Source organism: Ranitomeya variabilis, chromosome 6 (assembly GCF_051348905.1).
Source record: "Ranitomeya variabilis isolate aRanVar5 chromosome 6, aRanVar5.hap1, whole genome shotgun sequence".
NCBI classification, from domain to species: Eukaryota; Metazoa; Chordata; class Amphibia; order Anura; family Dendrobatidae; genus Ranitomeya; species Ranitomeya variabilis.
Genome location: NC_135237.1, coordinates 361,177,125 through 361,193,124, shown reverse-complemented (window position 1 = coordinate 361,193,124; position 16,000 = coordinate 361,177,125). Strand labels below are relative to the sequence as shown.

General features: G+C 43.6%; 1 protein-coding gene and 1 long non-coding RNA gene across 10 annotated transcripts in view; both read right to left on the bottom strand.

Annotated features, from left to right (window-relative positions):
• The window catches only part of LOC143782488 (uncharacterized), a 435,273-nt gene that overhangs the window by 214,895 nt on the left and 204,378 nt on the right, over window positions 1–16,000 (bottom strand). The window lies entirely within an intron of this gene.
• LOC143781177 (chromobox protein homolog 5-like) lies at window positions 3,839–4,724 on the bottom strand. The gene is made up of 2 exons (XM_077267668.1): window positions 4,580–4,724; window positions 3,839–4,375 (listed from the first exon to the last, which is right to left on the bottom strand). The coding sequence occupies exons 1-2, from the start codon at window positions 4,679–4,681 to the stop codon at window positions 4,142–4,144; spliced, it is 336 nt and encodes a 111-aa protein (XP_077123783.1). The 5' UTR covers window positions 4,682–4,724; the 3' UTR covers window positions 3,839–4,141.

Here is a 16,000-nt window from a genome sequence, read left to right as displayed (position 1 = left end):
CTCTAAACGCGACATGGCATCCTATCTCAATTCCAGTCAATTTTGCATTGAAAATTCAAATGGCGCTTCTTCCCTTCTGAGCTCTGCCATGCGCCCAAACATACTCAGAACAAATTATACAACAACCTTTGGGGTCCAATTTCTCTTGTTACTCTTGGTAAAATAAAACAAATTGGAGCTAAAGTAAATTTTTTGTGAAAAAAAAATTCCTGTGAAACACCTGAAGGATTAATAAACTTCTTGAATGTGGTTTTGAGCACCTTGGGGGGTGCAGTTTTTAGAATGGTGTCACACTTGGGTATTTTCTATCATATAGACCCCTGAAAGTGACTTCAAATGTGATGTGGTCCCTAAAAAACAATGGTGTTGTAAAAATGAGAAATTGCTGGTCAACTTTTAACCCTTATAACTCCCTAACAAAAAAAAATGTTGGTTCCAAAATTGTGCTGATGTAAAGTAGACATGTGGAAAATTTTACTTATTAAGTATTTTGTGTGACATAACTCTGTGATTTAAGGGCATAAAAATTCAAATTTGGAAAATTGCGAAATTTTAAAAATTTTCACCAAATTTTCATTTTTTTCACAAATAAACGCAGGTAATATCAAAGAAATTTTACCAATATCATGAAGTACAATATGTCACAAGAAAACAATGTCAAATTCACTGGGATCCATTGAAGAGATCCAGAGTTATAACCTCATAAAGGGACAGTGGTCAAAATTGTAAAAATTGGCCCGCTCATTAACGTGCAAACCACCCTTGGGGGTAAAGGGGTTAAAAGCTAGACATCTGGTTGTGATCCAAATACATTTTGGAACAAATGAGAAACAAAGTAATTGAGATCTATCAGTCTGGAAAGGTTATAAAGCCATTTCTAAAGCTTTGGGACTTCAGCGAACCACAGTGAGAGCCATTATCTACAAATGGCAAAAACATGGAACAGTGGTGAACCTTCCCAGGAGCATCCAGCCGACTAAAATTACCCAAAGACCACAGCGACAACTCATCCAAGAGGTTAAAAAAGACCTCACAACAACATCCATAGAACTGCAGCTTTCACTTGCCTGAGTTAAGGTCAGTATTCATGAATACACCAGCGTACTTGCTGTGGTTAATGAACCATGAATTCTGCTGTCTACCAAAAAATCCTGAAGGAGAATGTCCGGCCATCAGTTCGTGACCTCAAGCTGAAGTATACTTGGAGAATACAGCAGCACAATGATCCAAAACACACCAGCAAGACCATCTCTGAATGGCTTAAGGAAAACAAAATTAAGACTTTGAGTGGCCTAGTCAAAGTCTTGACCTTAATCTGATTGAAATACTGTGGCATGACCTTAAAAAGGCAGTTGCTGCTCAGAAACTGTCTAATGTGGCTGAATTACAACAATTTTGCAAAGATGAGTGGGCCAAAATTCCTTCAGAGCATTTTAATTGACTCATTGCCAGTTATCGCAAACACTTGATTGTACTGAGGAGAAAGCACTAAAATGCTTGGGTGCTCGATACTCGAGTCAAACAAATTGTAAAGCTCGGGTGCTCTACCTGAGTAATAAGTATAATGCAAGTCAATGGGAAACTTGAGCATTTTTTGGTGGCTCCCCTTCCGAAGGGCTGGAAGGGGTTAAAAATTGCTGAAATTATGAAAACAGGGCTGAAATGTTATAGGAACAGCATGGGCAAGACATCTCGGAAAGCATCTGGAGCGCCCACTAGGGCCGTGGGGTACTCAGTACCAGGCTGGTTCTGTTCTTAAGGGGGTGGTCACGATGGCAGTGACCCGGTCTGTGGCCCTGGGCGTCCAGTAAAAAAAGGATTAATGCAGATGAGAATAAAGTCTAATGAAGTAATGTTCATGATGCCACCTGTGGTATTCGGCCAGGGGTAGCCGATGCTGCTTAAAGGGATCCTCTGGGGCTGATGGTTTTGCAGCTAAGATAGTATAGCTCCCCAGAGGTAGAGCTTGGTCCCCAGAGCAGTTAGTGATGCGGGTGGCAATGTTGCTAGGGACAGGTAGAGGTACAGAGTAGGTGATGCCTGAAAGAAACGGAAGGACACAGCATGTTGCAGTTTTCACAGTTTCACTTACAGTTTGGGCCCCCAGCCAGGGTGCTGTGTTCTCCAGGTAAGAAGTCTAGGAAACTCTCTGGCAAGTCAGGCACCAGTCCAGAACTCCTCTTATATGTATGCCTCTCCTGGCCGTCTTTCTGCGCTGGCTATCACCTCTCCTGCCTGCGCTTGCCATCTAGTGTACCAAGCCAGTGAACACGGGCCTTGTCGGGCAACGTACTCTCTGTCCCCTAGACTCTATGTATTCAACTTTTTGGTGAGTAGGTGCAAATGTGGCTGCTGCACCTGCAATCACAGCTGCCTCTGGATTCTAAGCTGGAGCCTGGAGTGTTCCTACTAATTCAGGGGCCAGATCCTCTACTGTGGCCTGGTCCCTCCACTGACGCTGGTCAGCCTGGAAACGGGTCCCATGGTTGGCCTCCACACTTCCCTTGTCCCTGGGACCCCTTCTTTCTGGGAGCTACTTCTCCTCCCTTTCAATTTTCTTGCTCTTTCTGTGTCTGTCAGGAGTTGCAGACCTGCACGTGTTTCCAGCTCTACTTCCTTTCCTCCCACGCCTCAGACACACTCCTTCCTGCCTCATTAGCTCCTCCTCTTTTTCCTACCTTCTCCACCCACTCCCCAACACCCTTTCCTATCTAGACTGGGAAGAGACCATCCTCCCTTAGGGTTCACCCAGATGCCCTGTCTAAAGTGGTGTCTGTTGGGTGCGAGTGTTAGAGTTCTGCACAAGTTTCCCTTCTTACCAGAGAGTTGAGATACCACATCTCTGGCTGAGATGCAGTACCTCTGTGTCATCTGGACCTTCAGGGGCACCACATATCTCTGAATTCCAGATCACTGCTCGGAATAATATTGTCAGAGTATTACACCACTTTTACGGACTGACAATAAAACATGCAAAAAAGAAGTTAAAATGGATTTTACTGGAAAAATTGTTAAGAAACAATCTTTCCAGGATAATTACAAGGCAAAATAAATAAGAGAAAATAAAATGCTCCTCCACACCTTGGGCTATGTTCACAAGTAGTGTTTTGCTGTATTTTTGCACATTTGAATTGCTTTCAATGGTGAAAAAAAACATTCACCAGGAAATGTAATTTTAAAGTTTTACTACCTTATCTAACCATGTGGTGTGTGAGACATGATCAGACACATCCTGTTTAATTTATGAAAGATGAACTCTGAAAGCCACAATCAGGTGGCCCTCACTATTGTTAGAGGGATAGAAGTCGGCCCTCAATATTGTTAGAGAGCCAGCATGCATCTTCTGGACAGATGAGTCCAAAAGAGAGCTTTTTGGTACAGCACATCATTCTACTGTTTAGTGTAAATGGAATGATGAGGCTTAGAAATAAAATAACACTGTAGTAATTATAGGGGATAACTCAGGAGACTCTTTGCATGGAACAAGGCAACTAGAGGACACAGTTTTATAAGTGGTAAAGTCTATATTATCACACGGTGATTCAAACAGGTGCAGAGAGAAACTCAAGTCCACAACACTTGGTGTAAATATTAAACGCAGCTTAGCAGTCTATAGGAAACTTCAGAGGAAAATGCAATCAAACAGAAAGTCTATGAAGCACAGTTATTCTTGAGGGTACTTGACACGAATAAATCCTTGTCTTAGTCCAAACACAGATAGATAAGCTTATAAGGCAGTTCAAATCATATCTTAGCTCACCCAGGGAGGCCTGGTTAATAGTCTCAGGTTTTTGCAGAGCAGAAACAGCTTACATGTCCAGCAAATGCAGATGGAAGTAAACACGAGCAGCAGATGAAGGAGGATTACTGGAAACTGATGTATGCAGCAGGAACTCAGAGCAGAGTAGCAGGATCACCACACAGGTTCACAGGAGCAGGTATATAGCCAGGGAGTAATCAGAGGTCAGGAGCTGGATGCAAGGCAGAATACTCTAGCACAGACTGAAGGCTGGGGTGGAGTTTTATAGCAGGAAGACACAGTGCACATGAGACCAAAGACGCCATCTTGGAAAAGGGCAGTAATGCACAAAAGGTAAAAAATGTTCAGAGTCCTGACATTACTTCCTCCTTAGAAGCGGCCTCAGGACGATCCTGGACCTGGTTTCTCAGGGAATCTCTGATGAAAACGAGAAATCTTCTGTTGGGCATTGATGTTTTCCACAGGTTCCCAAGAGTCTTCCTCAGGGGGATATCCCTGCCATCTTATCAGATATTGGAGCCGATTCCTGCGAATCCTGGAATCAATAATTTCCTCCACCACAAATTGTTCTTGCCCATCAATCACTACAGGCTGTGGAGGTGGCACAACACGTCCCTGGAAGGTATTAGGAGATACAGGCTTTAGTAAAGATACATGAAAAACTGGGTGTACCTTCATAGTCCTAGGCAGCTTCAGCTGGTAGGCCACAGAGCTCACAATACCGTTGGTCTTGAAAGGGCCAATGAATTTCTGTCCAAGTTTTTGTGAAGGAACGTTTAACTTCAGATTCTTAGTTGCTAACCACACGGAATCTCCTACCTTGAACATGGGTGCAGGTTTACGGAATCTATCAGCCGATCTCTTATAACGTTCTTGAGCTGTGGTCAGGGATTCCTTCAGAACCTCCAGATTTTGTCTCATCGCAGTCAGCCTTTCCTCCACTGCTGGAACCGGAGAATTAATTGGAGACCTAGGTAAAATACACGGATGATAACCCAGATTGGCAAAGAAAGGTGTAAATTTAGTGGAGGTGCTCTGAGAATTATTATATGAAAATTCGGCTAACGGCAGCAACTCCAACCAATCATCCTGGAGATGGCTGACATAGCATCTTAGATATTGTTCCAGCATCTGGTTGGTACGCTCAGTCTGACCATTTGTCTGGGGATGGTAAGCGGAAGAGAGACAGACATTAATATTGAGTGCAGAGCAAAATCCCTTCCAGAATCTTGAAGTGAACTGTACTCCATGGTCAGAGATGATCTCATCCGGAACCCCATGCAACCGAAAGACATTCTGTATAACCAAGTTCACTGTATGTTTAGCTGAGAGGAGGCCGGTGCATGGAACAAAATGAGCAGCTTTAGTCAGGCGATCAACTACCACCATGATTGTATTCATGCCCCCCGATGTAGGCAGCTCCACACTAAAGTCAATTGATATAGACCCCCAAGGGCAGGACGGAACAGGTAATGGTTGTAGAAGACCCGTAGGTGCCACATGAGGAGTCTTGTAACGGGCACATACCTCACAAGAGAGAACATAGTCCTTGGTATCCTTCAGGCAAGTTAGCCACCAGAAGAATCGGTTCAGGAACTCGTGTCTTCTGTACCCCCCTGTGACCAGCCAACTTGGAGTCATGTACCAACTTGAGGATCTGCAGACGGACGACCTCAGGGACGTAGATACGTCGATCTCTGAACCACATGCCACCCTTAAAGACAAGATTAATATCCACAGGTGGGTAGGCCAGAAATACATGACCGTCATAGGCCTCCCTGCACTCCTTCCACAAGTCCTGATCGTGGATAACTCCGATGAAATTGGCATCAGATAGAATGGTCTTGGACGGGTCTCCAGGTACGGAATCCACAGCATGGATTTGGGATAAAGCATCAGCCTTCCCATTACGAGAACCTGGACGGTATGAGATAACAAAGTTAAATTGATTTAAAAATAAGTTGCAACGAGCCTGACGAGGAGAAAGACATCTAGCGGATCTAAGGAACTCTAAATTGCGATGGTCAGTTAGCACTATGATCTGTTGTGTAGCTCCTTGCAGATGATGCCTCCATTCTTTGAAAGCCGCAATAATAGCCAGCGATTCCTTGTCTCCCACGTGGTAATTCTTCTCTGCTGAGGTTAGTCTACGGGAAAAGAAAGCACAAGGATGTAGCAGACCCTTCTCTCCAGTTCTTTGGATGAGAATAGCCCCCAAAGCATTATCAGAAGCGTCCACCTCCACAAAGAATGAAAGTGTTGGATCTGGGTGTATCAACAGCGGTGCTGACGTGAAACAGTTCTTAAGCCGATCAAAAGCTTCTTGAGCCTGTGATAACCACTTAAAGGGCTTTTCCTTCTTTGTCAAGGAAGTAATGGGACGGACAATATCAGAAAAATTTCGAATGAAGCGTCTGTAGAAATTTGCAAAACCAATAAAACGTTGGACCTCCTTAATGTTCTTGGGTACTGGCCAGTCAAGGATAGCCTGAATCTTACCAGATTCCATGTTCAGCCCCTGGGGAGAGATGATATAACCTAAGAAATGTATCTCAGAACGATGGAACTTGCATTTCTCTGGCTTGATATACAGATGTTTCTATTTCAGACGTCTTAAAACAGTTTTGACATGTTCTTCATGTTCCTGTAGAGAGTCAGAAAAGATTAGAATATCGTCCAAATAGATCACCACAAACTGGTCCAACAAATCTCTGAAAATGTCATTAGCAAGGTGTTGAAACATTGCAGGGGCATTACAAAGCCCGAAGGACATCACAAGATATTCAAAGTGTCCATACCAGCATCGGAATGCTGTCTTCCACTCATCCCCTGGACAAATACGCACCAAATTATAAGCCCCACAAAGATCCAGTTTAGAGAACACCTTAGCATGGCGGACTCTTTCCAGTAATTCGGGAATCAGAGGCAAAGGGTAACGGTTTTGTTCGGTTACCTTATTGAGTTCTCGATAGTCAACACAGGGTCTCAGGGTCCCATCCTTCATTTTTACAAAAAATATAGGTGCCCCTGCTGGTGAGGAAGAAGGACGTATGAAGCCTTTGGCCAGATTTTCATCTATATACTCCTTTAAGGCTTGAAGCTCAGGTGCCGCCAAAGGGTATACGTTACCAAAAGGAATAGCTGTCCCAGGAAGCAGCTCAATGGGACAGTCATAATGCCTGTGTGGAGGAAGCTGATCTGCATTCTTCTTGTCACAGATGTCAGAGAACTCTTTATATGCTGGAGGTAAAGAAAATACCTGTACATGTGGTTCAGTACGGTCTCCTGATCCACAGGCCCAGAGATTAAAGGTGACCCATCCACTGTTTCCATGGTAATTGGAGAGGCTCTTTGCTGAATTGCAATACCATGTTCCTTGGCAAATGCAATATCCATGAAATTGCCACCTGCACCTGAGTCAATCATAGCTGCACTGGAAATCCACTGTCCTGAACACAGGATCTTAACAGGGAGAGAACAGTGAGAGTTCTTTTCCTTCAGCTCCTTGGGAGGTGAAGTCATAGAAAGTGAATGGAATACAGCGTTTAAAGGCAGGCTACATTCAGAGATGTCAGATTCATCATCACAGTTGTCATACTCTCCTATTGCTGCTAGCACCTTGTTAGGCCATCTAGGACACTTAGGACAATTGATCAAGAAGTGGTCAGACTGGCCACAGTAGAAACATAGACTTTCACGAAGGCGATGCTCCTGGCGCTCATTGATCTCATGCCTCTGAACTGAATCAATTTGCATGGGCACCTCCTCCACCTCCCGAGAGGTTTTACCTGCAGGCTCTTTGGAAGGAAGCGAAAAGTTAGAAATACGGTTATATGCAGCAAATTTCTCCTGCCTACGCTCAGTAAGGCGAATGTCTATGCGCACACAACGCTGTATAAATGTCTCTAGCTCTTGTGGTGACTCAGAGCGAGCTAGTTCATCTTTTATAATACTAGACAGACCCCTTTTAAAAATAGGCAATTGTGCATAACTGTCCCAATTGGTATCTACCGCTAATCTCCTGAATTCGGTGGCATATTCAATAACAGAACGTTTAGCCTGGCGTAAAGACAACAAAGCAGATTCAGCGGTTGCACGGCGATTAGGGTCATCAAACACTAATGTCATAGCGGCCAAGAAATCATCCAAGTTATTTAACCGTGGGTCACGAGACTCAATCATCGGATTCGCCCAGGCGAGCGCTCGTGAGGTTAGTAGCATTATTACACACAATACTTTGGATCTATCAGCATGCACATCAACATATAGCATACATTGATTCACAAAGCCATGAAATTTGCCGCGATCACCATTAAATCTAAATGGGGGCAACTTAGGTGGGCTAGCTGGTGGCGGTTGGCCAGTGGGTAAAGTCACTTGTGCAGCTATTTGCGTGCTTATGTCCTGAAAAGCCCGTCCATACTGGGACTCTATGCCAGCAAGTTTGTTTTCCTGGGCTGCCATGCGGTTGCTTAAGTCCTGCAAAGTTTGTCCAAACACTTGTTGATTGTGTTCAAAGCTTCCAAACTTCTTTTGCAGACCTTCCACATCTTTCTGCAGTGATCTAATTATGGAAAACACCTGCTCTAATCTGCTTTCTGCAGTCATTGTTCCAGCAGTCTCCTTTTTTAATGGCTAGAGTATCCTGTAATAATTATAGGGGATAACTACAGGACACAGTTTTATAAGTGGTAAAGTCTATATTATCACACGGTGATTCAAACAGGTGCAGAGAGAAACTCAAGTCCACAACACTTGGTGTAAATATTAAACTCAGCTTAGCAGTCTATAGGAAACTTCAGAGGAAAATGCAATCAAACAGAAAGTCTATGAAGCACAGTTATTCTTGAGGGTACTTGACATGAATAAATCCTTGTCTTAGTCCAAACACAGATAGATAAGCTTATAAGGCAGTTCAAATCATATCTTAGCTCACCCAGGGAGGCCTGGTTAATAGTCTCAGGTTTTTGCAGAGCAGAAACAGCTTACATGTCCAGCAAATGCAGATGGAAGTAAACACGAGCAGCAGATGAAGGAGGAATGATGGAAACTAATGTATGCAGCAGGAACTCAGAGCAGAGTAGCAGGATCACCACACAGGTTCACAGGAGCAGGTATATAGCCAGGGAGTAATCAGAGGTCAGGAGCTGGATGCAAGGCAGAATACTCTAGCACAGACTGAAGGCTGGGCCCTGGTGTTCGGCCCAACTAGTTGAGTGCTTTGCTGTTATGTGCGTCAGATGCTGGAGTTGATCAGGCTGGTAGTTGTGCTGCCTCGGCTAATGCTGGCATGGCAGATGTTGCAAATTGCCTTTATTGGGCTAACTGGCCTGTCTTTTAGAAAATGCCAGACTCGGGAACACCTAACTCTTGACCTGGCAACTTCCTCCATGTTGGTGTTCTGGGGAACAGTTGCCTGCCTTGTGTCTCTGGCCACCCCATAGCCTCTTCATGCCTGTTGTGGTGTTTTGGATCCCTCATCCTGTGCACTGCTGTCCTCGCTCCGCATGTCACCTTCCCAGACTGGGTCAGTGACTAAATCCTCCACCACCTCGCTTTCCACTTCCACACCCTGGTCCTCCTCTGGACTTGCTGACTTAACAGCATCACTTGTTGGCAATTGTTGTCTCATCATCATCCACCTCTTGCAACAGTAATTGCATTTTCCCACCGTTGCCTTCTTTTGAGCGTGGCTGTTCAAATATTTGGGCATTGCTACATGCGATTTCCTCATGTCACACTTGAAATGAGCAGAGCGAGAGGCCAGAATCATTAAATGGAAATGTGATCAGCTCTTCGGAGTGTCCAAGTGTGGGATCACTAGTCTCTGGGCACATAGCATGGTGGTAGGAAGGGGGATCAAAGTGAAGATTATGTGGTCCAGAATCACTGATACTGAGACTGGACCGTGTGGAAGACAGGATGGTGCTGGCAAAGTGACTGGAAGCATTTTCTGCTATCCATTTAACAACCTTTTCATACTGGTCTGGCTTCAAGAGTGGTGTTACGCGGCTCCTGCAAAATGCAACAGAAAGCTAAGTTGATATGATGTGTTTGTTTTGCTCCCGCACCAGGCAGAGTTTGACCTTTCCCACGGCCTCAGCCACTGCGCTCATCATCAGCATCAGGACCACTTCCCTGTCCTTTACCATATGCCTTACCCATTTTAAATTACATATCATGTATCCTTGTTGAGAAAACCTTACAGGATTAGTATTGCAGGAAAATGTGCCCACTTCAGATGAACTTGTTACAGTAAAGAAGCAATATAGCAATGCTATTGCTAACCAACAAAGTCTGGCTGTATGCTTTTGACACTCAAGTGGTGTACTATAAATGGCGTATAATATTTCACTGCTGAAAACAATTGGCAGGATTACTAGCATAGGAAAATTTGCTCACCTCAGATGGACTTCTTACACTGCAGGAGTATTATAGTGATGCTATTGTTAACCAACCAAGTCTGGCTTTTTACACAAAGGCACAACTGATGCATTATAAATGCCATATTTTTCCCTACTCAGAAAAATTTGCAGGATTAAGAGCAAAAAGAATGTTATTAGCTGTGAGAACTTGAAGAATTTTTTATATTAGTTGCAGAAGAAAGGATGTGCAAATAACTCTATCCTGTCCTACACTATCCCTTTAGCACAGTCTCTACCCAAGTGCTGCTATCAGCAGTATAAATATTGATAATTAGCCCTAATAAGGGCTGTTGTTGCAGTTGAAAGAAAGATTACCACAACAGAAAGGGACCAGAAGATCGCAGCATCTGGTTACACAAAACCCTGCATGTATAAGATCTGCTTCACCTTCCTTTTAGTAGTGCAAGTCTCTCTTGCTATGTTATTGCAAGGGTTAATCAGTTCAGTTGATCTCCTGGAGCTCTCCACCCTGAATTGCCTTAGCTGTTCAGTGTTTTTCCGCTCTTCTAGGTATATATGCTCACCACTTGCACTAAGGATTTGCTGGTGATAGTTTTGTACTTCCTGGTTTGGTGGTGAAGTAGTCTGAATTAGTAGCAATCGGTGGATGCGGTTTCAGGAGATATCGGCATGGATTTGGCATTGTTTGTTTAATCCTATTCCTCTTTCACATTTAGTTTATCCCTCCTACTGCTACCCTGATTCCTACTCGGTCAATTTGTGAGTGAGTTGTATGATTGTAATTTTCTTCTATCCCTGTTTTGCTATACTCATCTGTCCCATACTTCCCTGGCTGGGGAACGAAGCAGATCAGTGTGCATTTAGAAGAACCGCAAGGTAAAAGACCCCAAGATCCACCTTCATAGGTAATCTGAGTAACATGAATATCCTAGGGTCCACCTAGATTGAGGGACAAGGAAGGGGCCCATGGTCCTGGGATATCCCCAACAGAATCGTGACAAATGTGCATGTGTTACTACCACTCCTTAGACAGTGAATTGAAGGGTTGTCACATATTTTCAGCACTGCTCTTTTTACATGGGTACACAGCACCCCTCTTATCATGATAAGTGGATATACCCCACGACCTCTGATTATACATTTATCACATATCCAATGCTAAATACTATTGGTGGAATAACTCCTTTAAAATAATAAAGACTGGGTAACCAACCATCAAGTGTAGAGCTATGGTCAATGCCCTTGCATGGTGTCTACTTCATCCTCCATCCAGGGATTCCAGCATACTCACCCCCAGACCCCGCGGTATGGTTCCCTGCTTCCTGCTATAGAGTGCGCCTACTGCACATATGCACTCCCCTGCTCTTAAAGGGGCAGCATGCGTATACAGTAAATGCCCTGAACCTGAAGCTGAGAGGCATTTAGTATAATTACTACACCTGCTGGATGGCTCTCAGCCTATTGCTAGGAGTCATCCTGTAAAAAGACTCTCTCTCCCTTAGGGAGTCACCAAGCAATGAGTTTAGTCATTAGGTATTGTGGTGTTCTACCAGTGCAGTTGTGAGGTCCCCTGGTCCAAAAATGTGGCCAGTGTCCTGAATTCAAATTTCTGGTTTTGGTGTGGCAAATGTCCTAAACATCACCCAGTCCCAGTGTGGCCAGTCCTGTACCCAAAGTCCTCTTGTCCTGGTGTGGCCAGTGCCTGAATATTGTCTCCTGGTCCTGGTGCAACCAGTCCTGAATCCAAAGTCCCCTGGTCCTGATGCAGCCAGTATCTGAACATTGTCCTCCAGTCCATGTGCAGCCAGTCCCTGATCCAGTATCCTAGATCGGTGTAACTGGACATAACCCTAGTCCATGTCAGCGAACCTGAACCCTGTGATCAACAGCTGCAGTACCGGGATCAGCCCAGTAGTCGTACCTGATGGCTACCTGCAGCCTAGTCTGTTTCCACCATAAGGAGCTCCAGTGAACACCAGGTAGCTGTTTTGCTACACCCCTTCCTGGGCAGGCCAGCTTCTATGGCACAGTGGGTCCACAAATCCACGTGAGCCACCATTGGGCGTAGCATCAAAGCTATGGAATTTCTTCTTCTGATAAAATAACAGTAGGCCTGTCTATCGTTTACATATGGGTTGCAAAGATTGGCATTGTAATAGCTGCTTGCTATATTTATTTACAAAGTAAGTGCGCATAGGAGTTTTAAAAGTCTAGGCCTAGCTACATGTAATATTGGATCAAATACCAATGCTGTTGTGTAACACATACAGGTGGTGATTTGCAGCATCTGGTCCAGAGGCCATGACATAAAAGTCGGGTAGGGGCCCTGGAAACTGTCTCTTACCTGCAAGCATCCGGGGCTCTTCTTTTGACTTGCTGACCTTGAGCGACATTTCATGTATGTCATGTCACAACAATGACACTGTGCCAGATCGGCTAATCAAAGGCGGAGCCGAGGATGCCATCAGGTAAGAGGCATTTTATAGATCTCCTTCTGGCAGGAACAGATTACTGACATGGATGCTGGACCGCTCCTGCAAATCTATAGTCACTTATAATAACTAATAATACTTAGAATTTATTAAAGGGGTTGTCTAGCCCTTTTTATTGTATAAACATGCCCAGTCTGGAAAAAAAACACATACTCACGTGCCAATCAACCATCACTCTATGAAAGCACCCCACCAGTGTGCTCACTTTCTTTTCTGGAGAGGATGACTCATAGTCATAACCACTGCCCTAGCGTTGTGCACCACACTTTTCATGTGAGTGTGTACCACAGAGGCAGCAACCCCTAAATAGGCGGGCAAGTCCAGGTTGGTTCCATCCCTTTGATGTTAAATAATGGATAATCACTCAGGCACCATGAACGATAGACTAGTTTGATCTGTGTTCTGTCTATTTGTCTCTACTAGTTGGTACCTATGAAGATTTTCTGCATTCTTCTTTATTATTAAAACGCTGTGTGTCTAACATAATATTGCTGTGTGATATTATTGAGCACACAGCTCCTTGGTATACACATCAGTATTGTACAAGATTTCCTTTTTCGAGTAAGTCTTTCCATTGTCTTCTAGACTCCACAGTTTTTGTATTTGGCCACTGCTTGGAAATAATGATCTTTTTATGTACCCAACATATAACAATGTAGCAGCTCATCAAAACAACGTGATTCTGATCTGTTTTTCTTTTCTATTTTTACGCATCCCAAGACATTTCTATTGCTAGTAATTCTTCTCTGTTTGATTTACACATCTTAAGTTACCGGGTTTTCACTATGTGAAATGAAACAATGAATGTGAATGACCATCATTCTTATCACCTGATGCAAACCAGTAGAAAGGAGGCAAAATAAGGATATTGGGTGAATTTTCGATTCACCACACAAGAGGGAGAAATAAGAGGCACCTCGCAATCTTCTAGTTGTCATAGAAACAGCTTCTTCCAGTAGACAACCTGAAATCCATTCATAATATCCATGTTTTCTTCCATTTTAATGTCAAGTCATTAAACCCCAACATAGCTTACAAAGCAGAAATGCTAATCGACAATACTCTCTTCATGACAATCATAAATTAAACTGTATCACGGTCGTGTCTCGCATGGAAAAATAGACAAAATTCTAATTACTGCACTTCCAATTCCTTAGATGATGAATTTAAAATTAATATTAAAAATAGGTAATATCTGTATCACCACAAACACCGGTGTGGGTCTAGACAAGGTCCTTCACCTTTATTAGCTCGTTTAACGTAATATACATAATATACTAGAAATATCTAGCAATGGAAGACAAAATGAAATATTAACAACATATTTAACTTTACGCTATTTGATTTTTTTGAAGTAGGTCATACCTGAAAACATCAAGGGTTGTCTATAAGGATTATCTGGATTAGACCGCCTCTTCATATGTGTCCTATAAGGGGAAGTAGAGGAATAAAGGGGAATCTCGCTTGGGGCCATACTATTAGTCAGATCTGAAAGGTGCATATAAAGCCTCTTAGCTCTCGAGGACCATAGCCAACTGATTTTACCTTATGATATCTGAATCTTCATCTCCTCTGGAAACCTAGAAGAGAAGTTTTCCAACTACTTCCCGTGAGGCCTAAGCACATGCTGTTAATATCTAATTTAAAAGAAAAATCATTAAATAAGGAATTGGTCACAAAAGTTACATTCACTTGAGTTTATAAGTTTAGCTAAAATGAAAAACGTTGCTCACATTTAAGAGGCCTTGACTCACAACAAGGATTACTGGCCATATCTCCTGGGAGGGCATATTGAAGTTATTACATAGAGGGAGATCCCCCAGTCAGATCCTCCTTTAAAGGGAACCTGTCACCCCCAAAATTGAAGGTGAGCTAAGCCCACCAGCATCAGGGGCTTATCTTCAGCATTCTGTAATGCTGTGGATAAGCCCCCAATGTATCCTGAAAGATGAGAAAAAGAGGTTAGATTATACTCACCTGGGCGGGGGTCCGATCCGATGGGTGTCACGGTCCGGTCCGTTGTCTCTCATCTTCTTCTTACGATGACGTCCTCTTCTTGTCTTCACGCTGCAGCTCCTGCGCAGGCGTACTTTGTCTGCCCTGTTGAGGGCAGAGCAAAGTACTGCAGTGCCTCTCAGACCTTTCCAGGCGCCTGCGCACTGCAGTACTTTGCTCTGCCCTCAACAGGGCAGACAAAGTACAACTGCGCCAGAGCCGCAGCCTGAAGACAAGAAGAGGACAACATTGTAAGAAGATGGGAGGCGCTGGACCGGACCGCGACGCCCATCGGACCAGAACCGGACCGGCACCACCCCTGGGTGAGTATAATCTAACTTCTTTTTCTCATCTTTCAGGTTACATCGGGGGCTTATCTACAGCATTCCAGAATGCTGTAGATAAGCCCCTGATGCTGGTGGGCCTAGCTCATCTTTGATTTTGGGGGTGACAGGTTCTTTTTAAGTAGCTAGAGTGGAGAGTATCTTAAGAAGAGCAACTCTCACTCTGGTTGACCCATAGTGACGATTATTACAGCTAAAAGTTATCTCCCTATCTTACATGCACTCCTTTCTATGAACACTACAGGGAGGAAACAAGGAGCAGAGCCATCTGTATTCAGCCTCCCTTTACAGACAGGACAAAGGTGGAGCCTGGGGATGTGAATAACTCATTGGACCTAAGTATGCAATACTAACTCTTCACATGTCTTCCACCAGGAACCATAACATTCACAAATTGACTGCACTAAACTAACAAGAAACCTTACATAAACTCTTTTACTGCTCTATAACATCAGGGAGTGTGGAATTAACCTCCTCACTATCCTTGGTCGCCAGGTATGATAATAACATTAGACCCTTCACTTCCCTTAAACTATCAAGGATACTGGCATTAATGCCCACATCGCCAGATAAAGATATGTTAGGCCACTTACTGACCTAGGCCACCAGTGATACTAGTACTAACACCTTTACAACAATTAGCTGCTGGACATGCTGTCATTAGCCCTTTTACAGCCTTAGACCCTAGAGTTACTGACACTAATGCTTTACTACAATAAAAGAAACAAGGATGCAGTCATTAATGCCTTTAAAGTTATAGACGACTTAGGATAGAGAAGATATCCACTTGACAGCCCTAGAGAACCAGGGATGCAGGTTAAAACCTTCACTACACTGGACCTGAATGCTGTTTAATACTATTTATTGAATGCTAACTGTGAATATTTGGCTTCTTTATTGCTAATTAGTAGTGCACTTTAAAATGTATTTTCCACAGCTCTCTATTGCCGAGCAAAGTAGTGCCCTGGTTCCTAACTCTCCCACTCTCTAGCTACAAAGGCTTACAATGATCATTGATCACAT

Excerpts from the sequence above, each read along its gene's own strand:
- LOC143781177 (XM_077267668.1), bottom strand. The coding sequence starts at position 4,681 with ATGAGACAAAATCTGGAGGTTCTGAAGGAATCCCTGACCACAGCTCAA. Across the intron at positions 4,376-4,579 it reads AACCTGCACCCATGTTCAAG|GGACGTGTTGTGCCACCTCC; the intron begins GTAGGAGATTCC and ends AATACCTTCCAG.